General features: G+C 39.7%; 1 protein-coding gene across 3 annotated transcripts in view; it reads right to left on the minus strand.

The window, feature by feature from the left end:
* Positions 1 to 26,180, minus strand: part of ABCD3 (ATP binding cassette subfamily D member 3) — an 81,530-nt gene that overhangs the window by 51,282 nt on the left and 4,068 nt on the right. For all 3 annotated transcript variants that reach the window (XM_021088666.1, XM_021088667.1, NM_001244133.1), the window contains 1 exon segment: positions 4,678 to 4,714. In XM_021088666.1, coding sequence (XP_020944325.1) covers positions 4,678 to 4,714 — 37 coding nt within the window.

The raw sequence follows: 26,180 nt of genomic DNA on the forward strand, positions 1-26,180 counted from the left end.
TTCCTCCTGCCACTGCCTCCCCACCTCTCCTCACCCCACCTGTGGTCCACACCTTCTCCATTCCTGGGCTGAGCCTTAGCTGGAATAATTCCAAGGTGAAACGGCCATCTTCTGACTTCAACAGAGGACTACTACTTCTAGCTGCCCTCAAGAAATGATCTAGGGCAAAGGATGAGGAGGGTTTAAAAAAAAATTTATAAGAAAGTAACAGTGAAGCCACCTGGCATACAATTAGCAGTTTACCTGGTATATAATCCTTCCTCTTTTTCTTCTGTTCCTGTTGTCACTGCTCCTATTTCTTAAGCTGTCTGAAAGGTGACTTTCTTGTTTTCGTTACATTGGACTCCACCAAGAGAACTATATGCTTCCTAAAGTTAGGCAACACCAACACATGGACCAGAGGGTTGACTCAGAAGGGCCGAAGAACTACCAAGATGCTCTACCACTCTTGAAGCATAATAAAGTTCATACCCAAAATCAATCTAAATGCAAATACCTACAGAGACAGTACAATTCAAAAGCACTCCTGCCTCTCCTAAGAAATCATTTTAAATTCACAACTGACTTTATCCACCTTTAAAAACTTCCTAGTAATGTTTTTAAAAATACAAAAAAAAAAAAAAAAGCTTTAATGATAAAGATCTAACATGCAAATCACAGAAGAAGCAAAGCACCCATTAGATAAAGATCATTTAGGAAGCAAGAGTAATAATTCAACCAGGAAAAAAAAAAAAGTACCTAACATTCAGGAGGCAATAAGGTTAAAGGGCAATGAGAAGTTCTGAATGATGTGTCAATCAACTTAGAAAGGTGACATGAACTTAGACAGATGTTTGAACTAACAAATAAAAATGAAAGGCCATATGGTGCTGACAAAAGTGCAAGCATTTCTGTATACTTTTATAGAAAGTGTAAATCAACATAACTATTATGTCCCATTTATCAAAATGTAAAATGTACATTCTCCCTAAAATGTAAAAAATATCTAGCACATTTACTTTTAGAAACGTATCCTAGAGATATTCCTACACATATGCTTGAACACATAAATGTAAAAAACGTGCACATTGTTTTATAACACTGTAAGATTAAAAACCTAAATGTACATACATGCCACATAAATGATGGCAAATTTGTGCAGGGAAAATTCTACACAACTGTAGAAAAGGAAGCACCTCATACTGCTACAATAGAATACTATAAAGTGGTTGAACTAACTAGATCCATAGTTATCAGCGTTGATGGATCAGAAAAAAAAACATGATGCTGAAAAAAACACAGAATGATAACACACAATGATTTGATTTATAAAATCTTTTAATATGCAAAATAATTCTACTCATATTGTTTCCGGAGATAAGTATACCATACGCACACCCCAAAAGTATAAAATACGCATGGGGATGCTGAACACCAAACCCAGCACAGGGTCACCTTTATATATTTTGAACTTCATATCCCATGTATTACATCACAATTAAAAGAACATTATAAAAATCGAATCAACTATCTCTTTATACTATGCTCTATCTAAATTTTTTCTCCTTAAATCTCATGTCTTACAAAAATTCTCACCCTAGCACATTCCATGAAAGACGATAAAAAATTTCAATTAAAAAGATTCCCTTTTTAATAGCTTCCCCTTATAAGGAATACATTTGCTACTGAAAAATTAGAAAATTCTGATGAGCAAAAATAAGGAGCCTATACCTACCATTCAGAGATGTCAACTGTTAACATTTGGCACATATCTTACCAAACTTCATTTTAGCACATCGGTGAATGCACTTCCTATAAATTTTACAAATGTCATCAGTGTGCACACTGTCTTAAACCTCTTTGCCAACTCCTGGATGTAAACTAAATTTATCTTGCTTACACTATACAACTAACAAACAAGTATATAAACAAGAATTAAGAGAGTTCCCGTCGTGGCTCAGTGGTTAACGAATCCGACTAGGAACCATGAGGTTGCAGGTTCGAACCCTGGTCTTGTTCAGTGGGTTAAGGATCCGGTGTTGCCGTGAGCTGCGGTGTAGGTCGCAGACACAGCTGAGATTCCGCGTTGCTGTGGCTCTGGTGTAGGCCGGTGGCTGCAGCTCCGATTCAACCCCTAGCCTGGGAACCTCCATATGCCGTGGGAGCAGCCCGAGAAATGGCAAAAAGACAAAAAAATAAAAGGAACTACGAAATGAATGAATGAAAACTGCTGTACTGAACAGTTTCAACAATGTCCTAGAACTTGCCACGGGTGATGGTAATACAACTAGGAGATATAACAAGATAAATAAGGTTTGATAGCTCAGGTACCACTTAAATATGAGCTTATGAAAATGGGAATTTTCCAGAAGACTGAAGATAAGCACATCCTGTCCCATTTTTCAAAGATGGAAACTAAAGAACAGCAATTTTAATGTCAATCTCTAGGATATTCAGAGAATAGGTCTTAATATTGACTGTTTAGGAAGACCTAAGCAATACTAATCCCTAGAAGCCAGCATGAGTTTACGACGAATAAGTCATGTCAAACTCTTCCAATTTCCTTCTTGGTTAAGGATATTGTATGAGTATAGGAGCTAACATATACAAAGGAAGCTCCATGGAGGTGGGAACTTACTTTTATAACTGCTGTACACGCAGAACCAAGAACAACACCAGGCTATATGAGAGGCTCAATCAATATGTGTTGAAAGGCTGACTTAATAAATGAATAAATTAATCAAGGAATTTGATGTTCCTTATAAAACTACTGTGGCCTTAATTTGATGCAGCTGATACAGTTACAGCCAAATAAGCCATAACCAAAAAAAGAAAGATTAAGAGATGCCACAGAGGAATTTTTTTATCCTAACCTAGTCAATATTATCAGCAATTGTGAGGAAGACAGAGAAGGCAAATTAAATTTGTAGATAATACCCTCTACCTAACATATCAGATGGTAGAATTACATTCAAAATTACACTAATAGAATAGACATACTAATCAAGCGACTAATAGTATAGACCCTGGAGGCTGACATTTACAGAGATAAATTAATGTTTATTTAAAACGACTAAGTTACCACATGACCTAGCAATTCTACCCCGACATATAAACCCAAGAGAAGTGAAAACATGTCCATACAAAAACCTGTACATCAATGTTCATAGCAGCATTATTCATAATGCCAAAAATGGCAAACCACCTAAATTTCCCTCGACTGATGGACAAATAGAAGTGGTATATCTATACAATGAAATACTATACGGCAATAAAAATTAATGAAATGTTGATATATGCAACAACACATATGAACCTTGAAAATGTCATGTTAAGTGAAAGAAGCCAGTCATAAAAGGCTACATATTACATGATTCTATTTATATGAAGTGTCCAAAATAGGAAAATCATCAGCAACGGAAAACAGATCAGTGGTTACCAAGGGCAAGGAGAAGAGGGTAATGAGGAAATGACTGTTAATGGGCATGGTATTTCTTTCCAGGGAAATGAAAATTTCCTAAAATTAGACCGTGGTGATGGCTGTACAACTCCGTGAACATACTAAAACCACCGAATTGTACACTTAAATGGATGGATTTGATGGTATATGAATTACATCTCAATAAAGCTGTTATTAAAAAAGAAAAAAGGAATCAATGGATGAATGTGGATGCAGGAGATCTGTCAAAAAAGGTGTTCATCAGAAATCTACCTGAGGGTTATAAGGGACCATAAGCTCCACTTAATGTGAACAAAGTTACAGCGAAAGAGGTAAAGGCAATTTTAAGCTGAATTTTAGCAATATGGTGTTCATATCAAGAGATGTAATAGTGTTGATATATTCCAAGCTGGTCAGGCCACATCTGGGCAGCCAGGTTCTATTCCAACCATAATGTCTAGAGGAAATGACGAGTACAGAGCCAAAGGAAGGCATACGCTGAAGAACAATCAGAACCCCGTTACCTGAGAAGCACTGGAAGGAATGAGGATGGCTTAGCATGGGGAAAAAAAAAAAAAAAAAGAGTCAAAAAATACAACTATCTTCAAACAATATGAGGATCTATCAGAGAAAACAGAGTCAAGCTGTCCTGTGTTTCTACAAAACACAAAATAGAGGTAGAGAGGGAAGATTAATCATGGGCTAGAACTGATATATTTATGGCTATCTTTTAGGTAGGACTTTCCACCAAACGACCAGATTCAAATACGAGAAGTCACCTATCAAGAATTCCTAGTTTAGGAGTTCCCGTCGTGGCGCAGTGGTTAACGAATCCGACTGGGAACCATGAGGTTGCGGGTTCGGTCCCTGCCCTGGCTCAGTGGGTTAACGATCCGGCATTGCCGTGAGCTGTGGTGTAGGTCGCAGACGCGGCTCGGATCCCGCGTTGCTGTGTCTCTGGCGTAGGCTGGTGGCTACAGCTCCGATTCAACCCCTAGCCTGGGAACCTCCATATGCCGCGGGAGCGGCCCAAGAGATAGCAACAACAACAACAACAACAACAACAACAACAAAAAGTCAAAAAGACAAAAAAAAAAAAAAAAAAGAATTCCTAGTTTAGAGAATTGCTATAACATGCAGTGGATCAGAGATGATAAGTTCCCTTCTAATTCTAAAAACCCATGATTTTATCCTAATTCAAAAATATGTAATGAAACAAATGCATGAAGTCCCAAAGAGTAGATGGTTTAAAATTTTACCTCATTGTTCTGTAACGGTGGCTTTCCACTTTTCTTACTGCAGAGAAAAAAAGAAAAAAGAGCAAGAGAGCTTAATTTGTAAACTGTTTCCATCATAAAAATTATTGCAAGACATCAAAAGAATATGCCAAATTTTCCAAATGAGTTTCTTCTTTTACATATCATACTGAGATAGAATATAGTCCATACAATAGTCCAGCTGCTTCTTATTAAATATAATTCACAGAAAGTCCTCAATTTTAACTACTATCATGTTATCAGCCATTATTTTGTAATTTTTTCACACACACACACACACACACACACACACACACACATTTTACAAACGCTCCTATGGAGAGGTAGAGTCTATTTGTCCATCCTTGAATCAGAGCTTGGCCATGTGAACTGCTTTGGCCAACATGACATCAGCAAGCTGACTCAAGCATGGGCTTGAAAAACCTCTATGCATTGGGGCCTTCTCTCTTGCTGCTGGAAATCCTTGTCCCAGCCCTGTAAGTAATTCCAGGTGAGCTGCCTAAAAGATGAGAGACCAGGTGTAAAGGTTACAAATGAAAACACTGGCTTTGAAGAGTCAGTAGCAGGCCGGGGTTCACGCTACTCAAAATAGTTCATCCGGTACGTAAGCCCAGGTCCAGCTACCCTCCTGAACAATGTAATAACCAGCTCTGGGCTCTTTTTAGACACACTGCCCTCGCACCCCATGCTTCCACGTAACATTGATCCCATTTTACATCTCTTGCTTAATGTATATTTCCTCCCAATAAATTAGTTTCATGAGATCAGGAGCCACTGCAGGTTGGCTTCTCTGTAACAGAGGTGAGGTAGTATCCAGAGTACAGAATGTTTGTAAGAGATCAGTGTCCGAAAGAACGGCGAAGGAGGAAACTTTGGGCAGAACTCTGACTGGGATGGAGGCCCCATTAACTTTCAGCCAACCCGCTGGGGAGGAGCCCCGAAGCGAGTGCTGTCCATCACGGCGTTCAGTGAAGGGCGGAAAGGGTCAGGTCTTTAAGCCTCTAATTCATACACACAAGCAGCTGCTCCAGTGAGGTCTCGGCCCTGGGGAAGGCAGCTCTGCAACTAAGACTGACCCTAACGTGTGCAGAGGGGGTTACCTGGGGATCCGTACTCCTCATAGCTGGACAATAAGCCCTTCTGTGAAAGGCAATCTGGGTAGCACATCTCCCGATCCACTAGAGGGGCCATACATTACCCAGCCATCTCTATTCAACACCTAGCTGAGCTCCAACCACCTGCAGAATGAACATTTTCAGTGACAGGTACCAGGTCACTGAACAAGGCTAGAAAGGCAAACAATTACAATTCGGTAGATGCTATCATTTTTTTTTTTCCATCTTTTTTTTTCTTTTTAGGGTCACACCGGCGGCATACAGAAGTTCCCAGGCTAGGGGTCGAATGGGAGCTGCAGATGCCGGCCTACACCACAGCCACAGCAATGTAGGATCCGAGTCACGTTGTGACCTAGACCACAGTTCAAGGCAACACCAGATCCTTAACCCACTGAGCGAGGCCTTGGGGATACTAGTCAGGTTCATTTCCGCTGAGCCATGATGGGAACTCCAGATGCTATCATTTTTAAAGTGCTTAGGTTTATTAGTGTTTATTAGTGCTTCTAGTTTTACTTGTACTACAGGATCATTCATCTGTTTTTAAATTTTCATGAGACTGTAAAACTATTTGAGAAAATGTTTTTCATATATACGTTCAAGCATGCATAGTTAATTATGAGTCCCTTTTATAGGGCTTTCTAAATTCCTCTTTTGAAAGAATTCTTTAATATTTCCTCAATTTTGAGGCTATGAGCTATATAAATACAGATAAATTGCTTAGGATACACTAGAACGGTCTACTAGAACCCTATTTAGTGGGTTACACTTTTTTCACTTGAAATGTATGCTAAAGACTGCAGAGAAGTTAATTTACTTCTCCAGAACAAGATCTACTAGTAGGCAGATTCAAGTCTAACAAAAATTCAGTATTTTCCTTTTCTTGGTATTTCTCCCATGAAACTAAAAAGAGTCTACGACAAACCTGTCTTTTACTCTTGTGTGTTCCTTCTAACAAAAAAATCTATCTATCAGCTAAATCTATTAAAATAGAAGTATTCAACACATTCAAAATACATTAGCGATATGCACACTAAATGGTAAGGAATCTGTAATATCTATAGCAGTCACCAAATATCAGTTGTCTTGTTACATTTCAGGGTATAACCAACTGCAATTATTTTTAAATCTCATTTTGTGACTATGAATCATGATCGCTTATAACACCAGTCAATGTTAACAATATCAATGTCATGTTCAATCAGGAGGTCCTCATCGACTTTCTTCTTACTCAGTACATCAGCACACGTCCCAAATATGACAACAATCTTGCATCAGTCCTTTTCGTTGCCTTGTCCAATAGTCCTGCCTGGACAAGGCAAGGAAAAAAGAATCAAAGTACCAGGATTTGATCTAGAAAAACAACCTGGTTGCTAGAGTATGAAAGAAGGGCACACAGAAAAGATACGCTGTCAAATGCATGCTACTGAAAAGACAGATAAATTATAAAAGTGACATGGTCAAGAATCATTCAAATGCATACTAATTGCTTACTATATGCTAGGCACTATCCTAGATCAGCATTTCTCAAATCTTGGGGTCTCAGGATCCCCAAAAACTTTTATTTATTTGTGTTAAGTGGATATCTGTCATGTGGAATGTCAACCTCAGAAACGTTTAAAATATTTACTAATTTAAAGATAATATATTATAAAAAAAATTTTATAAAAATATCTATATTTTCCCAAACAAAACAATTTAGTTAAAAATAGTGGCACTGTTTTATATTCTCGCAAATCTCCTTAATGTCTGGCTTAATAGAAGACAAATGGATTCTCATAGCGGAGTCTGCATTCTTTCCAGCTACTGCCATACAGATAATTGTAAAACAGGAGTATTCTAGTAATTGTGGATATTCTTCTGTGATACTGTATTGTTGCAATGCAGTTTGAAACGATCTCAATGAACTGGTACTCTGAAACAATAAAATTCACCCATCTATGTTATACTTCCATTGGCTCTTTTTACCCATTCAAAATTTTCTAAAGTCATGCATTTGTCATTTGGAAAATGCTGGTTCACTGAGTTATAGAGTATGCCTTCCAAATGTAATATATTTTATTATACAGTTTTAAAAATTATATTTGTTAACATTGCCACAATCTCATCAGAAAAGTCTTAAGCATTAAAAGGATAGCAAGCTCACAGGAGCAGATAGGTTTTCCAAATTCTTATTTTCACTTGAAAGCTAAAATTGTAACTTTAGCAACAATCACTGCCAGCTGTTCTTCCCTGAAGGCTTGGCAAGAAAATGTCTGCAATGTTCAAAGCCAAATAATCACAGTTACTCAGTCTTTCTTTCAAGTAAAAAATGATGATTGACAAAAAGAAAGGAAGGAAGGGAGGAAAAGGAAAGAAAGGAAAGGGAAGGAAGGAAGGGAGGAAAGGAGAGAGAGGAAGAAAAAAGGGGGGGAGAGAAAGAGGAAGGAAGAGAGAGAGGAAAGGAGAGAAAGAAAGAGGAAGAAGGAAAAGGCTGGCTCAGTGCACGACTCAAACCACCGCACGGTGCTTTCCTTCAAGACCTTGGTACTTCGGCACTTCAGTAAGAAGGGCTTTTGCCAACTTTTCATTTTTCTTTGGCAAAGACATTGCAAAAAAAGAAAATACCAGAAACCAACTACTTATAAAAAGTATAGGAGAGTTTTATTCAAGAAATATAAGGTCAGGAGTTCCCATCATGGCGCAGAGGAAACAAATCCGACTAGGAACCATGAGGTTGTGGGTTTGATCCCTGGCCTCGCTCAGTCAGTTGAGGATCCAGCGTTGCCATGAGCTGTGGTGTAGGTCGCAGACGTGGCTCAGATCTGGTGTTGCTATGGCTCTGGCATAGGCTGGCAGCTACAGGTCTGATTAGACCCCTGGCCTGGGAACCTCTATATGCTGTGGGTGCGGCCCTAAAATGACAAAAAAGCCAAAAAAAAAAAAAAAAAGTAAGGTCAGATTAGTATTTCAAAAACCAATGTAACTCATCATAGTAACAGTCTAAAAAAGAATAAACATCTGATTACAATAGATAAAGGCCATTGACAAAAATCCAACACCTACTCATCTTAAAAAAAAAACTGTCATCAAAGTGGAAATAATAGGAACTTCCTCAGTCTGATAATGGGCATCCACAAAAACCTATAACTGTCATCATATCGACAAACCAAGTCTCTTAAGATCTGGAACGTGGCAGAGATGCCAACTCGCACTTCTTTTATTCACTACTGTTACTGGAAGGCACAGACAGTGCAGTAAGGTAAGGAAAAGAAACAAAAGGCATGGAGAATGAAGACAAAGAAGTGAAGCTATCTTTATGGCAGATTCCATAAACTTCCATATAAAAAAGGCAAAGAATTCTACAAAAAAAGCTGAGTTCAACCAGTTTCTAGGACACTGTATCTATACATAAATATCAACCGTATTTCTACATACGAGTAAAAGGAAAAAAACTGTAGTATTTCCATAAAATGTACTCAACAATTAAAAAACCAAACTATTGACGCATGCAACATGGATGAAGCTCGAAATCATTATGCTGGCTGAAAGCAGCGAGACAAAAACCTACATAGAGTAGATTCCACTCACATGAAATTCTAGAGCAGTCTAATCTCTAATACGAAAGCATGCCAGGCTAGTGGAGGGAGAGGACCAACTACAAAGGTGCGTGAGGCATCTTCCAAGTGATGGACATGTTATCTTGATTGTGGGGATGGTTTCACAGGTGTTTGTGTGTCAAAACCCATTAAGTTGTGTACTTTAAATATAAGCACTTTATTGTACATCAGTGATGCTTCAGTACATCCATGCCTCAATAAAGCTGCAAAGAAAAAAACAACCAAAATCTAGGAAAGGCTTTTTCCTAAGAACACAACAGAAAAGTACATTTTGTTTGCTCTTTATTGCTGGAGGGGTGAGGGAGAGGGAGATGAAATTAACTGTTCCTTAATAATGCCACAAAACATGTAAAATTAATAAGCAGAAACTTCCCTCAAAGACAGAAGGAGACAAACTGTGAGACTAGGAAAAAGAAATTGACGAAAGTTAAAATAGAATTTTGCAGATAACTTTCAGACTAAGTAAAAAAAAAAAAAAAAAAAAAAAAAAAGCACAATCCTGAAAACTTGAAGCAAAATTTAGCTACCCAGAAAAGTAACACTGACCCTAAAATTTAGTTCATTTTTCTAGGTCAGTGTCTCCTAGACTTCATGTAATGTACATGTATGGACCTTTCCTGAAGGAAAACAAATTCTTACAGAGCCCAGCTTTGCATGAAGTTAGTGCTTCCATAAAAAAGTACGAGTATAAAATTAAGCACAATTGACCCTTAAAAACTCAGGTGTGGAGTCCATCCTTCACACAGTGGAAAATTCACCTACAACCAAGCAGGAGGCCCTCCAGCTCTGAGTTTCCACATCCTTCATTCAACCAACCATGGACTGCATATCGTCCTACATATTCAGTGAAAATAATCCACCCAGAAGTGGACCCCCAAGCTCAAAACCATTTGGGTCAACTGTATACACTCCTTTTGTTTATAGGTCTTCCAAAAACAACAAAATAAAGTTTATCATTTAAAAACAAGGAAAAAAATTTAAAGCCAATAAAAACAGAATCAATATTCATTTAAAGTGACAGGTGATAAGTTCTCACTGTGGCGCAGTGGGTTAAGGATCTGGTATTACCATGGCTGTGGCACAGGTCACAGCTGTGGCTCAGCTTCAATCCCTGACCTGGGAATCTCCATATGCTGCGGGCAAGGCCCTAAATTATAAATAAATAAATAGATAAATAGACAGGTGAGATAGAGTGACAGGTGAGATAACATCCCTACCAACCAATCACCAGCACTGGGGTAAAAGAGTAAAAGGAATTATTTGCATATTATATGTTCCTGCTGACAGCCACGATTTTTTAAAAAATAATCTTCATTATTTTTCTTTTGTAAACAATGAGCTGGCTTTAAATCACTGTTCCATTAATGCTGATGAGATAATCCATTTATTGGTATATTCCAAAACAAAAGGCTAAAAATTAAAATATTCAGTGAAACTATCACAGGACTCACTACTAATAACTGTTACAAACTGGAATGTACAGAGATGAATGACGATCCGTGCAATGTACCTGCTCACAAAAATGCAATCTGGCATAGACGTATGTGTATCCTACCTGCCCACACATACACACCCCACGATGGGCCGGCCACATGCTCAGTCAGCTTTTTTCTCTTGAAGCTTCCACAAAATACCTAGTTCAGAGTGTACAAGGGCATCTTAAAAGGCCTTCGCTTGGCCCAAACTAATCCACACACGAGCCCGAAGGTCTTTTATCGGTGTGCGACAGTTAAAGTAACACTCTACTCAATTGCTCTTTTCCATGATTTCAAACAAAGCTTCATAAAATTTGACTGTGATGATCGTTGTACAACTATGAATGTAATAGGTTAATTTAAAAAGCTATTAAAAAAAGGATTTCCATTTCCTAGAAATTCTATGAAAACACCTTTCACTTGTAATTATCACTACAAAAGAAAATTTTAATAGCAAAATAATTCAGTATGAATACAAAAGTTGAAGAAGATTTTCTTAATTTTACATTCCTACGCTTCAACCCAATGTGGGTTCTAATGCAGCAGATTAGTTTGCCATACAGGTGGTTTCTTTGGATGCTCACTTAAGCAACAATTCGAACACAACGATTAAACACAAATCCAGGAGCAAAAGTCTGCGATAGTATGGTAGCCATTCGCATGACCCAGAATGTGTTTATCCTAATGTATTTGTAATTTATGACCAAGATGAAAACACAAGTTAGAAACTTCTCATAGAACTCTACGGCCCTGAAGAATGAATCTTTAGATCCGCTATCTCTAGGCGCTGCAGATACTGCTCTGGGACACCGATCAAAACATGATACTGACTATCACCTGGTCTCTAATGACTCCCCACATCTCTAGTTCTCTCCTCTTTCCTGAGCACCTGACCTGAATATTCATTTTTGAATAAAGTATCTGTAACCTGGAGTCCCCGACGTGGCTCAGCAGTTAACAAACCTGACTAGTATCCATGAGGACGGGGGTTCAATCCCTGGCCTTGCTCAGAAGATTAAGGATCTGGCATTGCCGTGAGCTGTGGTGTAGGTCACAGACATGGCTTGGATCCCCCGTTGCTGTGGTTGTGGTGTAGGCCGGCAGCTACAGCTCGGGTTGGACCCCTAGCCTGGGAACCTCCATATGCCGTGGGTGCGGCCCTAAAAAAGACAAAAAAAAAAAAAGCTATCTGTACCTGGATCTACTGAAACTGTTTTAAACTCTTACTTTCCACCCCAAATCTACACTTCCATCTTCTCATACTGAACTGGGCCCGACTCAGTGAATGTACCTTCTTCTACCCAACTACCCGAGCCACAAACTTGGGAATTGTTCTTAGATATTCTCCCTTTCTCATACCCTTCTCTCCACACTCTCCTGTTCCTCTACGGCCATGATTTCAATCCAGGCTATCAAAATCTGTCACAGAAGTGAACAATTTTCTCACCTGCTTTCTGCGTAGTTTCCTTATCATTTCTATTCTCTTCGAATTCACGTCCATCCACAGCCATATCAGGCACAGCCATACCAAACGAACCGAGGCCAATCAGGGCCCAGAAATGAGGAAGCCCTGAACAAAACTGGTGGCTATGGGAATGGAAAGAAAGATGCAAGAAAGCTCTGAGAAATGTCAGGGTGAGGGATAGATAAGAGCTAAGGCCTAACTGAATATGGAAATGAGAGAAGAGCAGAGACTTAAAGAACTACGTAAAGATAGAGGAGGTATTAGAAGCCTTCAGCTCCAAACTTCTGCCCTAAAAGGCAAAAATCATTTTTCCTCAGGTCTCACAGCTTGCACCCTGAGTGACCAGAGGACAGGGATCCCCTTACTATAATAAAGAGTAACAGTAGAAGCATTCAGGGAAAGAATACTTGGACTCTTTGTACATGTGTGAAATTTCAAGTTCCAATAAGATGACCATACGGAATTATCCAGAAGTCAATAGATTTGAAGTTCAAGAGTAGCGATGTTGATTTGAAAGAAATTAACATGACAATAACGTGACTATATAAGGATACAACTCCTTTGGGAAACAAACATTAGAAATGTGAAAAGTGATTCTTGTATCTGTTTATTAAGACACTGCACTCAAAGTTTTAGAATGTGCTCTTAAAAAACTAGGTTTAGGTTGTTCCCTGACTGATACTGCTCCCAGGCCCTTTAAGAAGCAAACTTTCCTCTTAAAATGAAAGTCTGTTTACTGTAAGCCTCCAAATTATTCCTACAAGTAATCTGAAATAAAATGTCCAAACCATAATCAAAAATAACGAAGCACATGAGAAACTAGACTCTATAAGCAAGAATCAGCAGGAATTACAGAAAAAAGGAAGACCCAAAAAGATTTCAGATGTTGGAATTTCCAAACATACCCTACAAAACAATGCAGACCATATCTAAAGAAATAAATTGACAAAATAAAGATAGCTACCAAGACAAGGAAAGCAACACAGACTTAAGAATACCAAATGGAATTCTGAAAAATACAAAATACAACAATTAAAATTAAGTACTTAATCAATAGGCTTAACAGATTTCACACAGCTGAAGAGGAAATAATCTGGATGCTAAATCAGAAATCGACTCTCAGAGTATAGCAAGGAGAAAACAAAAAGATGGCAAAGAAACTAGAAAGTGGTTACAATAAGACTATCTCAGTTGGTATCCAGGAAGAATAAAGACAGAAAATAAGGCATAGATAATGGCTGAAAACATTCCAAAATGGAAGAAAGATACCAATCCACAAAAATCAAAAGGCCCAGGGAATCCTAAGTAAGATAGATAAAAAATAAATCCACACCCAACCAAATCAAAATGAGCTTCAGAAAACCAAAGACAAACATAAATCCTTAAAAGCAACTACAGAAGACAAAAAGAATGACTACCTTCAAAGGAGCAAGTTATGAACTGATAGCTGACTTCTCAACATCGATAATGGAAACCAGAAGATGGTGGACTCAAATCTTCAGTGTACAGAAAGAAAATTACTGCTAATCCAGAAATGAATATTCAGGGGAACAAGACACTTACATGAACTCGGGCAAATACAGATATTACCTGACAACATGGATAGGGTTCATCATGAGCAGATTTGTACTAAAGGAATTTCTAAAGGACACATTTCAGGGGAGGGGAGGGTTGATCCCAGTTGGAAGGTGTAGATTGCAAGAAGGAATGAAAAACAAAGACTGTGCTAAATATAAAATTAACTCTACATGAATATTATATAAAACAATAATAATAATGTACTACTAGGAAAAAAAAAACTTCTACAAAGGCATGTAAATCAGGAGTGAAGTCAACGGGATCTCTGAAGTTCTTTTACTGCCTGGGGGATGACAAAGTACTGGATGTAAGATTTCTAGGGTAACCCACAAAAAAAATTATTAAAGTATAGCTTATTTACAATGTTGTCCCAATTTCAATTTCTGCTGTACAGCAAAGTGGCCCAGTTGTCATATATACACATGCCCTTTCTTATATTATCTTCCATCATGGTCTATCCCAAGAGACTGAATGTGGTTTCTGTGCTATACAAGAGGACCTCGTTGCTTAGCCATTCTAATAGCTCGCACCTACTAACCCCAAACTCCCCATCCATCCCACTCCCTCCCCTCTCCTGGGCAACCACGAGTCTGTCCTCCATGTCTGTGAGTCTGTTTCGGCTTTATAGACAGGTTCATTTGTGCCATATTTTAGATTCCACATATAAGTGGTATCAAATGGTACTCTTTCTAACTGCACTTTGTATGATAATCTCTAGTTTCATCAATATTGCTGCAACTGGCATTATTTCATTCTTTTTTAAGATTTTTTATCTACACCTTCCATTGAATATATGTAAAATTAAAAAAAAAAAAGTTCAATAGAGAGATAACTTCCAAACTACTAAGAGAGATAAAGACAAAATGATGAATAAAAGAAGGCAATACTCTAACCACAAAGCAAGTATGCTGGTAATTAACAGCGAAAAGAAAAATACAAGAAAAATTCCCAAAGTTTGGAAACTGCAGTAGACTATTCAGTGAGACAAACTCCTACAAGGAGGAATCTTCCCCATCCTTGAATCTGGGCCAGGCCTGTGACTTGCGCCAGCCCACAGGATGGGCGGAAGCCCTTCTGCTTTCACCCTGGCTTCTCGGAATGAACACCTGAGACGACCATGCGAGGAAGCGGTACAGCCGACCAAGGGATATAACGTCACGTAGACGAGAACAGAGGCATCCCAGCCACCAGCCAGCACCGACTACCAGATATCAACCTTCCAGAGCAGCCAATCCTCTTCTGAATACAGCCTCATAAGGGAACCCAGACAAAACCAGCCAAGGAACTACCCAGCCACCCAAAGAAATAAGGGGGGGAAATAACCATTGAGGTGGTCTGTTATAAACCAACAGGTAACTGACATAAAGAGATCCATGGGTCAAAGAAATTTAAAAATATTTAAACAAATAACATACATATCAAGTGATATGTTTACAGAATGATAGCTTACGTATCAAACAAACCTGTAGGATGCAGCTCAACAATGCTTAGAGAGCTTCATAACCTTAAATGCATACATTAGAAAAGAAGGCTGAAAATTCATCACCTGTATTTTTTTGTTCTTAGAAAGAGAACAATTAGGTGAACAAAGTATGAGGAATAAAAGAATTCAAATAAAAGCAAAAAAAATGAAATAAACAGATACTCAGAGTTTAGTAAAGCAAAACGAAGTCAGATTTTTGGAAAAAAATAACATATCTTACAAACGCACAGCAAGACTGATCCAAAAAAGTCAATATAACCAATTTTGAAATTAACCTATAAATTAGACGAAATCCTCATCAAAATTCCAACATGCTAATTCTAAAATTAAACAGAAATAACACCAACGCAAGAGGTGGTAACTGAGGCTCATTTCATGTTCTCATGAGATTGGCTGCCTTCATAAAGATTCCTGCAAGGCACCTTTAGGAGAGCAGTAAATACTTATTTCCAAGGAGTAAATCAAGAGGTTCATAATGACGCTTAAGAAGAACTCATCAGGCAGCTTCAGGGAATAACAAGGAACAAGTGTGTTATCTTAAATCCTAAAGAAACAAAGATCTAGCCTGCCTTTCCTAACCGAACTGTGCCACGGGGTAACCAAACAGTAGATTAAGTTTCATGTTATGGAAGCGTTTCACCTGGTAAGTGAAGTAATAACAGATGTCCAATATCACCATTTTACAAGCCCTACTAATCCCACTGTTGTAGGCGTCAAGTATCAGCGGCTGCCCAAATCACAAAAAGAAAAACAACCAGACATTATACACCACACACCTTGTGACAGAGGGTAGATACCACATCAACACCTAGGAAGTATACTTGTCCAAAACCAAAACCAAAATCTAAATTTGATCAAGTTTTTAGATTCATCCACCAACTTACAGGCAAAACCAGGAATAAGGAATATGTGTACAACTGGTATAATCTTGATGACAGAGACTGTGCAGCTTCAACAAATTAACCCTAACACAGAAAAGGGAAAGAGAAAAGGCGTGGGGACAAGCAGATTAAGAGAGAATTAAACAATAACAACAAACCCCACAAATACAATTAAATTATTCAGGAGTGTACCTTTAGGTGATAAAACTACAAAGAAACAAGAGGACGCAACTGCTTAGGGCCGAACAGGGCAGGAGCTGAGATTGGGAAGGGGCGTGGCAAGGCTGCCAGGCGGCTGGCCGAGACTTCCCAACCCGAGTGGCAGTCACCAAAAAATTCATTAATTTATATATGCGTTTTATGCAATTTTCTATATTTGCTGTATAATATATAATTAAAAGGTTTGGGACATGCTGTAAAATTTGGTTGTGATGATTGCTGTACACCTATAAGAGAATTCATTAAGTATTTTTAAAAAATCTTAAGAGTATTTCACCATGACTATAACATTTTAATATTAATATACTACACTAAAACTGTTAATTTAACAATTAACTTCACTTTGAATTTAACAGAAGACTTCTTTTAACCCCTGAATGGTTCTTGACCGGTCTTTTGAATCTGAAACTGAGCTGCCTTCCTGAGTTTGATCAATCTCTCTCTCCAAATCTTTATTCCCTTTTTTGTCCCTTCTGACCTCAATCCTGAGCTGCCTGAACACTAATCCACCAGAGTCAGATGACTCGAGTTCCTGTTGTTGATAACACCGTTCATGTGCTGAAACCACGAGTATATACATTTGTCCTCATTAACGTCCAAACTCAGGTGTTTCTCCAGGGCAGGACGAGCCGACAGACCCCTGGGCCATGGACCACCTGGCCTGAGATTCATAAACCAGAACATCCTGACTCCCGAAACTGTCACAAGATGATGATTAGTCCCAGCCTCTTTGTTCTTCCCTTAAAAAAAATAAAAAGAGTTCCTGACGCGGCTCAGTGGTTAAACCAACACAACTAGTATCCATGAGGATGTGGGTGCAGGTTTGATCCCTGGCCTTGCTCAGTGGGTTAAGGATTTGTCATTGCTGTGGCTGTGATGTAGGCCAGCAGCTGTAGCTCCAATTCAACCCCTAGCCTGGGAACCTCCACATGCAGTGTGTGTGGCCCTAAAAAGAAAAAAAAACAAAAAAAAAAAAACAAAAAACCTAACTCAAAGAAACAAGATGGAGTGGATCTGAGGCTTGTCTCCCACTCCCCTGTTTGGTGCCCTGCAATAAAGCCTTACTTTGCTGAAAACACTTGTCAAGAGTTAGCTCTCTGTGCCATGGGCATGACACCTCGCTTGGTTACAAACCTAAGTCCGTCAGAAGGCTTCAATAAAAATTCTTTATTCTGTCTTTTACCTTCCACATGGCTAATTCAAATTTAAGAACTGTTATAATCAGGTACCATTTTTACCTTCCTGGTAAAAATAATGATAATAAAACAACTATCTCAAAAGAATATAGTAAAGAATAAATGCAAAATATTTACAACAATGCCTATAACACGGCAAGTACTCAATAAATAATTAATAGTAACATTACCAGCTTCGTGTCTTTGCAATGCCGCCTTCTCAGATCATAAATCCATTAACATCGGGCTCTACTCATGCTGGTTTAGCTACCTAGAACGCCTTTAGCCCTTAAATCTCTCAGGATTAGGCACAAATGTGAAACATGCCCAGGTAACAACCAGAACAATCAAACACTGCCAGCTTGGTGCTCCCTCCCACAGAATTATTACTAGATCACAGGTCTAGGCTTCCTGACTGAACAATTTCCTAGGTATTTGTATTTCCACAGGCTAAGGTTAGAAGCAAGGTTCATCAATTTGATCTCTCCCTGCCTAGCCTAGTGACATACAGCAAGCAGTCAAGAGAATGTGCCGGATCAATGCTGCGTTTCCTCCCATTTTGGCATTTTCTCCAATGAAGAAAGCTATTTTGTGTGTTGTTGAGCCAGGGATAAAATATATGGAGAAATGTATTCACCCATCAATAGTTAAACCGGAAATTATCTGATACCTATATGCTGATTCTGTCGTATATTTGCTTCCTCCCTGGCCTCACTCCTTTAAACAACGTATCTTGGGCATTAGTTTGGGGCAGGGAGAGCATATGAATGCTATAGATGAAAATGTCTTAAATCTAACTTCCTGATTCAATAAAATTATATTCACAGGTAAATGGAGAATAACATTTTATGTAAAATATACCAGGAGTTGTTTTTTTATTTTTATTTTTTATTTTTTTTATTACTCAAATGAATTTATCACACCTGTAGTTGTATCAGGAGTTTTTTCAAACTGGAAACTTGATGTGATATTTTAAGACACAGGATTCTCTCTTTTCATAGTCTGTGAGTTTCTTAACTGCAAAAGTCTTGTCTGATTTCATGTTTAATCTTCCCAAGCGCCCAATTCAAAAGTACGGTGAAATAGGTTCTACCTTTTCCCAGCCCAGGATCCGCCCAGGAAACAGACTTTCTCATCCACTAGCACAAGTCCTCAGCACAGAGCACTCGATGCTGAGGGAAGGTAGAGACCTGTATCAAACCCCAACTCTTGAGAACAGGACCTTTCAAGCCTGTCCCCAAACCGAGCATCTGACCCAGCCGGCATGCCTGCCGCGGCGTTTGACCGCGCGCATGTTCTTTGCGTTCCCTTCTTGGAGTGGTTCGCTGATTCCCAAGCCAGCCTACTTACTCCAGCACTTGTTCCGGAAGGAGAAAAAGATCTGATTCTACCTCAATGTCTTCTTTTGCTATAACTTAAGTCCACCTCTAAGATTTAATGAAGAAAGAACGACAATAACACTGAATTTGAAGTCAGAACATTGAGTTTGATGAAAATGACCACAAAGCATTTTTATAAGCAGGTTAAAAACATGCATAGTGACAAGGAAATGCAACAATATGCTAATACTATATTAATCAAAGCTAAGATGCACCGGCTGTAAATTGTATCCAAATTTCAGAGAAGCTGAAATGTGAAAAAAGTCCCACTCACTAAAGTAAGACAAATTTAAAGGACAATACTTTTCCCTTCTGAGGACACACCATGTCTCGTGCAGCTTACTGCACAGGTTTACAAAAGTGTACAAATATTTTACACGTGACAGGCAGTGACACACAGAAACAGCATGCTGATTAAATGACTACATTATAAATTATCTAGAGAAGGTGCCTCATTCCACAAAGAACATTTTTTTTTTTTGTCTTTTTATTATTTTTATTTTAGGGCCGCACCCATGGCATATGGAAGTTCCCAGGCTAGGGGTCCAATTGGAGCTGTAGCCACCGGCCTGCGCCACAGCCACAGCAATACAGGATCCAAGCTGCATCTGCAACCTACACCACAGCTACAGCAATGCCAGATCCTTAACCCACTGATGGAGGCCAGGGATTGAACTCGCATCCTCATGGATACCAGTTGGGTTGGGTTCCTTAACACTGAGCCATGATAGGAACTCCTATTTTTAATGCCAATAGATAACTTCGTAAGCATAGAGTATATCAGTAAATCATATAAGCCACATTTACGTCTATTATTATGGCACCATTATAGCAGTATGTGAGATTGCTAATCTATTCACAGATATCACATTAGCTGAATGCTTTGATGATCTTTCAATTTTATACTTTATTAATTTAATTGCATTCATTCAGGACTGCTAATCTGGCCAAAGGACAACAAATGCATGTTTGACAAAAAAAACAAAACAAAGCACCATTAGCACACTCATTGGTTTCACCTAACAAGGCTTCAAACTATCTCAAAATGCCTAATGGTTCCCACTGAAGAGCATTATCCAGAGCATTTTACTCTTATGCTTACGGAAGGCTATCTTCTTGACAGAGATGCCTAAAACAAAAGTGATCGCCTCATAAAAAGAAAGTCATGATAGGAGTTCCGTTGTAGCAAAGCGAGTTAAGAATCCGACTGCAGCAGCTCTGTTTGCTGCAGAGGTGCAGGTTAGATGCCCAGCCCAGCACAGTGCATTAAAGGATCCGGTGTTGCTTAGCTGCAGCGTAGGTGACAGCTGTGGCTTGGACCGAATCCCTGGTCTGGGAACTTCCATATGCTCTAGTTGGGGCCATAAAATTAAAAAAAAAAAAAAAAAAAAAAAAAAAAAAGGAAAACCTCTTAAGCAAGGGCCTTACATCTACTTTGCTGTAGAAATGACTACAAATGACATTTTTAAAAAACCCCAACATTCCATAAAAATCATTGCAAAAAAAATCATTCCAAAAAAATAACAATAGGGAAATACAGTATTTCTTTCACATAAAATTCAATCTGGCATATGCAACTCTAAAGAAAATTACAAGGAGCACCTATCTTTCTTCTTCATAATTCTAGTTTACATTTTTATTACAATAGATTAGAAGGTGATGATACTCACCAGGTCTTGGCTAAGTCTGACGTTGATCCTGGGGAAAAAATAACAACTTATTTTTCTAAATGGCTAGTATGGTATAGGTACTTAGAAGAAAACAGTAAATTCCTGGAGCAAACATGAGTTCACCAAAAAGTCCTGGCAGGAGTTTCCTTGTGGCTCAGTGGATTAGGGATCCAGCATTACCACAGCTGTGGCTCAGGTTGCTGCTGTGGCGTGGGTTCGACCCCTAGCCAGGGAATTTTCACATGCTGCAGGTATGGCCAAAAAAAAAAAAAAAAGTCATGTCAGACCAAGCTACTTCTTGTCTCTGAAGGGACCATGAAAATTCTGTAAACTTGGTTTATTATGCTCCAAAGCATTTGTTACAAATCCAATCAGGGGTTCTCCATCTTTTCCATGTACAAAGGGAAGATGCCACATAGAGCTCAAAGGTCTCATCCTCACAGCTGAAGGGACTGAAAGAGAGACCCTCCCCCCCTGGCTCCAGCAAAAACATCACGGGGAGGAGGACTCTGACCCATCCAGCACGGATCAAATGCCTAGCCCTGTGGCGGAGTGCCACGTCATCACCAGAAGGCATGTAATTACCAGGTGTGGAAAGGAACTGATAAGTTAAAGGTGAGAACCAATACAACATCCAAAAGGAATCGTTTAAAACAAAGGTTACAGTGATATAAATATACTGTTCTATGCTTAGTCCTGTCCAATAACTTTATTTATTGACAAAATACACAGGAGGAATACTAATGAAATGTACAGGATGAAAAAAAAAATTTAGAAAGCAATGTGCTCATCAAGATAAGCTGTAAATACCCACAGCCAAGTTAAAAAAAAAAAAAATCAAACACAAGTTGAGAAGAGGAAAGGAAGGGAAAACAACTGTGTAAGCTAAAATACGAGTGAAAAATACTATTTTAAAAATGAATAAGACCTGAACTATTTTAACAAAAGCTTTGAATTTACAGTCCTTTCCATGCTGTCAAGGCAGACCACACTTAGAAGAAGGAATTCAGTTTCACACCTCCTCCTTAATAAAGGGTGGAGAAATAAAGATTATCATATTCAGGAAGAAGCAACCGAAAAACTGCAGAGGCCTGAAACCATATCACATAAAAGTAATTCAAATACTTTCCAACTCTCGGAGTTCCCATTGTGGCTCAGTGGTTAACGAATCCAACTAGGAACCCCGAGGTTGCGGGTTCGATCCCTGGCCTCGCTCAGAGGGTTAAGGATCCGGTGTCACCGTGAGCTGTGGTGTAGGTCGCAGACTCATCTCGGATCCAGCGCTGCGGTGGCTGTGGGGTAGGCCAGCAGCTACAGCTCCAATTCAACTCCTAGCCTGGAAACCTCCATATGCTTCGGGAGCAGCCCAAGAAATGGCAAAAAGACAAAATCAACAGCAACAAAGCAAACAAACAAAAAATACTTTCCAACTCTGAAGGATTCTGTCAGTTCAAAAGGTTTCCTTAGGGAGATTTTCATGGGCATATCTGAGGAAATTTTTAAGAAGGATAAATGGTTTTTGAGACCCTAACAATGCGACGTTTTGCTGTTTCTTTAGCAAGCATGGGGAGCGCTAAAGTTATCTTTTATTTACGGAGCTGTGTTCCAGCTACTGAATTAAGGTATTTTCTCAGTTAGTCCTCACAACTACTGAGATAAGTAAACACTATTATCCCTGTTCTACAGATGAGGAAACCGAGGCTCAAAGAGACTGAGCATACTGACCAAGGTCACAAGCCTACAAACAGCCGAATAAAAATCTGAACCCATATCCAACTCCAAAGATCGTGCCTCCCTGATAAAGCGATGTTGCCATATGTAGAAATGTGCAATCCTACAAATTTAAATAATTCTGCAATATTACTCTACACCTCTAAAGCTGTCCCCTCCAAATTCAACCACCCCTGACGGTTACAGAACTAAATCTGCTCCCGCTCATAGTGCTCTCTAGCACAACTCTTTGTTAAGTAATATGCGGCATGTGTGTGGCTCCAGAATGTTCACACCTTTTCCATAAACACTAAAGGAAAGCTCATAACATTACACCCTTCATTCATCCTATTTCTGGTCATTCATTCCAAGGAAATAATTCAGCAGAGACAGAAATGTTCACTCAGAAAAACATATAGTATTATCTACAAAAATTACAGAAGCAATCTAAACACCCAGTACCTAAGGGTAAAATAAATCCTGAAATAGTCACACAAGGTTTGTTTTGCTTTTTAGGGCCCCACCTGCAGCATAGGGAGGTTCCCAGGCTAGGGGTTGAATTGGAGCTACAGCTGCCAGCCTACACCACAGCCACAGCAACGCCAGATCCGAGCCCCATCTTCGACCTACACCACAGCTCACCACAACGCTGGATCCTTAACCCACTAAGCAAGGCCAGGGATTGAACCTGAAACCTCATGGTACCTAGCCGGATCCGTTTCAGCTGTGCCACCACGGGAACTCCACATAAGGAAGTTTTGTTTTTTTTTCTTCTTCTTCTTTCTTTTCTTTTTATGGCCACAGCTGCAGCATATGTAAGTTCCTGGGCCAGGGACTGAATCCAAGCCACCAGCTGCCACCCAAGCCAAAGTCCAACCCCTTAACCCACTGCACCAGTCTGGGGATCAAACCTGCACCTCTGAAGAGACCTGAGCCACTGCAGTCAGATTTTTAACTTACTGCACCATGGCAGCAACTCCACAAAGGAATATTTATGCATTTCTTTTAAAATACAGTAGTGGGAGTTTCTGCCCATGGCACAAGGGTATGGGTGGCATCTTGGGAGCACAGGGACACAGGTTCGATTCCCCAGCCCAGCACACTGGGTAAAGGATCTGGCATTGCCACAGCTGTGGCTTGGATCTGATCCCTGGCCCAGGAATTCCATATACCTCGAGGGTGGCCAAAAATGGGAAAAAAAAAAAATATATATATATATATATGTATACACACACACACACACACAGTAAGGAAACACAGGAAAGATGCCTAAGTTTTAAATGAAAATGACAAAAGATGTATACAACTTTGTGAAAATATATGCATATAAATAATAAAAGGTAATAAAAATAATAGGTGTGTTATGATGACATTATGGATGATTTTTAATTTTTTTAATTGCCTTGAACGTTTCCACTCTAATTGTTAACTGTCAAAAGCAGGTTATAGGAAATTCTCTTTGTGGTTCAGCAGTTAACAAACACGACTAGGATCCATGAGGATGCGGTTCTTTTGATCCCTGACCTCACTCAGTGGGTTAAGGATCTGGCATTGCAGTGAGATGTGGTGTAGTTCACAGACTCAGCTCAGATCCCACGTTGCTGTGGTGTAGGCTGGCAGCTGTAGCTCCAATTCGACCCCAAGTCTGGGAACTTCCATATGCCGAGGGTGCGGCCATTAAGAAAAAAAAAAAAGCAGGTTATAAAATAATAATGATACTATTTTAATAAATTTCTACTGCTTGCTTTTACCCATGCATATACAAGGGGCCCAACTCCTAAAGAGCTTAAAATATACTTAAAGAGACAACATTTACATCTGTAGCAAGAAAAAAAATTGTTATTTAAAACAGTAATCATAGCCCTTAGAAATGAGCATCTCAAATAGTCATTCAACAAACATTTTTTGAGTGCCTGCTATAAGCCAACCACAGCTCTAGCCACTGGAGTTAAAACAAGAACAAAACACATGAGAAATTCCTGCCCCCGCAGAACTTATATCTAAGCAAGAGACAAAATAAGAAGTTAATGTGTGAACTAAATAGTGCAATTGACGGTGATAAGTGCTAAGGAGAAATCGAAAGCCAAGAAAGGGGCAGTGTGCATGCGTAGGACTCTATTTTCAAGTGAATAGCAATGAGGAGTTCCCACAGTGACTCATCGGAAACGAATCCCACTAGTATCCATGAGGATGTGGGTTCGATCCCTGGCCTCACTCAGTGGGTTAAGGATCCTCGTTGCCGTAAACTGTGGTGTAGGTCGAAGACGGGGCTCGGATCCTGCGTTGCTGTTGCTGTGGTTTAGGCTGGAAGCTACTGCTCCGATTCAACCCCTGGCCTGGGAACCTCCATATGCCATGGGTGTGGCCCTAAAAAGACCAAAAAAAAAAAAAAAAAAAAAGATAAGGTGAGTAGCAATGGAAGGTCTCACAGATAAGACATCTGGTAAAAGACTAAAAAACGAGAGGAGAAACAGTGGGGAAATATGGGGAAATCCAGGCAGCGGAACAGCAACTGCAAAGCCCTAAACCAGAATGTCTAGTCAATGATGCTAACGTGCCCCGAAGTGAGAAGTGTAATTAATTAAACGGTCTGCACCCAGTTACCCCCAGCAGACCCCAGACAGCCCTACAGTTCTGAGAACACGACTTGCATCTGTTGGTTTTGGTTCTCAGCTGCTTTTCCCCGCAAATCCTTTAAGGCCTTCTGTATCTATAGTCGCTTACGCATCTCCTTTTCGTTCGGGGGATCTGTATGGGCCCAGCCCCCGGGCCATGCACTCGGGGTTCATCCTGAGGGTCTCACGCAAGGCCAGCCCCTCACCTGACGCACTCGTGCACTTCGCAGAACACTCAGTGAGCCCATGAAACTGAGAAAAGCGCAGCCCGATCACATGAAGGAAAGCTGACGTCAGCATGCAGGAGAGTGGTAGCAAGGTTAGTGGGGAGAGAGGACAGGGGGTAGGAGCCAGCGACAGGAAAGACCCAGCGACAGGCCACAGCGCCGAGGTGCAGGGAAAAAGAGCCGGCAAATTTCCAACAGTGGGAAGGTCCAAGAAACCTACAAATCAAAGGATGTCTCCGTGTGAAGCTGTTCACTATGTTGTGATAGAATCCTTGCCACTACTCCCAAATTTTCAATAAAACTCCACTACAAACACCTGCTTTGTGATGGATACTTTAGAGGAATCAAGGCAGGTACCAAATGACAAGCTCAAGAGACAAGACAGAAGTGGGATCGAGAATAGGGCAGAAGCACAGATGTGAAGTAAGCCATGACCCAGAGAAAGACCAGCTCCAGGAAACTCCTCAGAAATAGCTGGGGAGGAAACTGTGTTCCCACCATCTACACAGCCTGGGACTTTGAAGCTGGTGAACAAGGCTACATCCTGATGGCCAACAGCTAGATCACACCCAGTAAAGCAATTAATCCATGAACCAAGAAGAGTATCTAAATTCACAGTCTAAAAACCCTTCATGGAAAGGGGACCTGGACCTAACCCTTAAAAGTTAAGAGTTGAAGAACAGAGGAAACAGGAAGAGATATTCCAGGTGTGGCTAATATCACGAACAAGGCTCCCGAGCCAGGAATGAGTGTGGCCTGTTCAGAGAACAGTACAGAAACTGGTCTGTTTGGTGCGGGCCACACGGGAAGTCCCAGAAACTGGCCTGTTTGGAACAGAGCACGGTCACTGGCAGGCAATGGCACAAGAGATTAGCCAGGTAAGATGAGACCAGATAG

This window comes from Sus scrofa, chromosome 4 (assembly GCF_000003025.6).
Source record: "Sus scrofa isolate TJ Tabasco breed Duroc chromosome 4, Sscrofa11.1, whole genome shotgun sequence".
NCBI classification, from domain to species: domain Eukaryota; kingdom Metazoa; phylum Chordata; class Mammalia; order Artiodactyla; family Suidae; genus Sus; species Sus scrofa.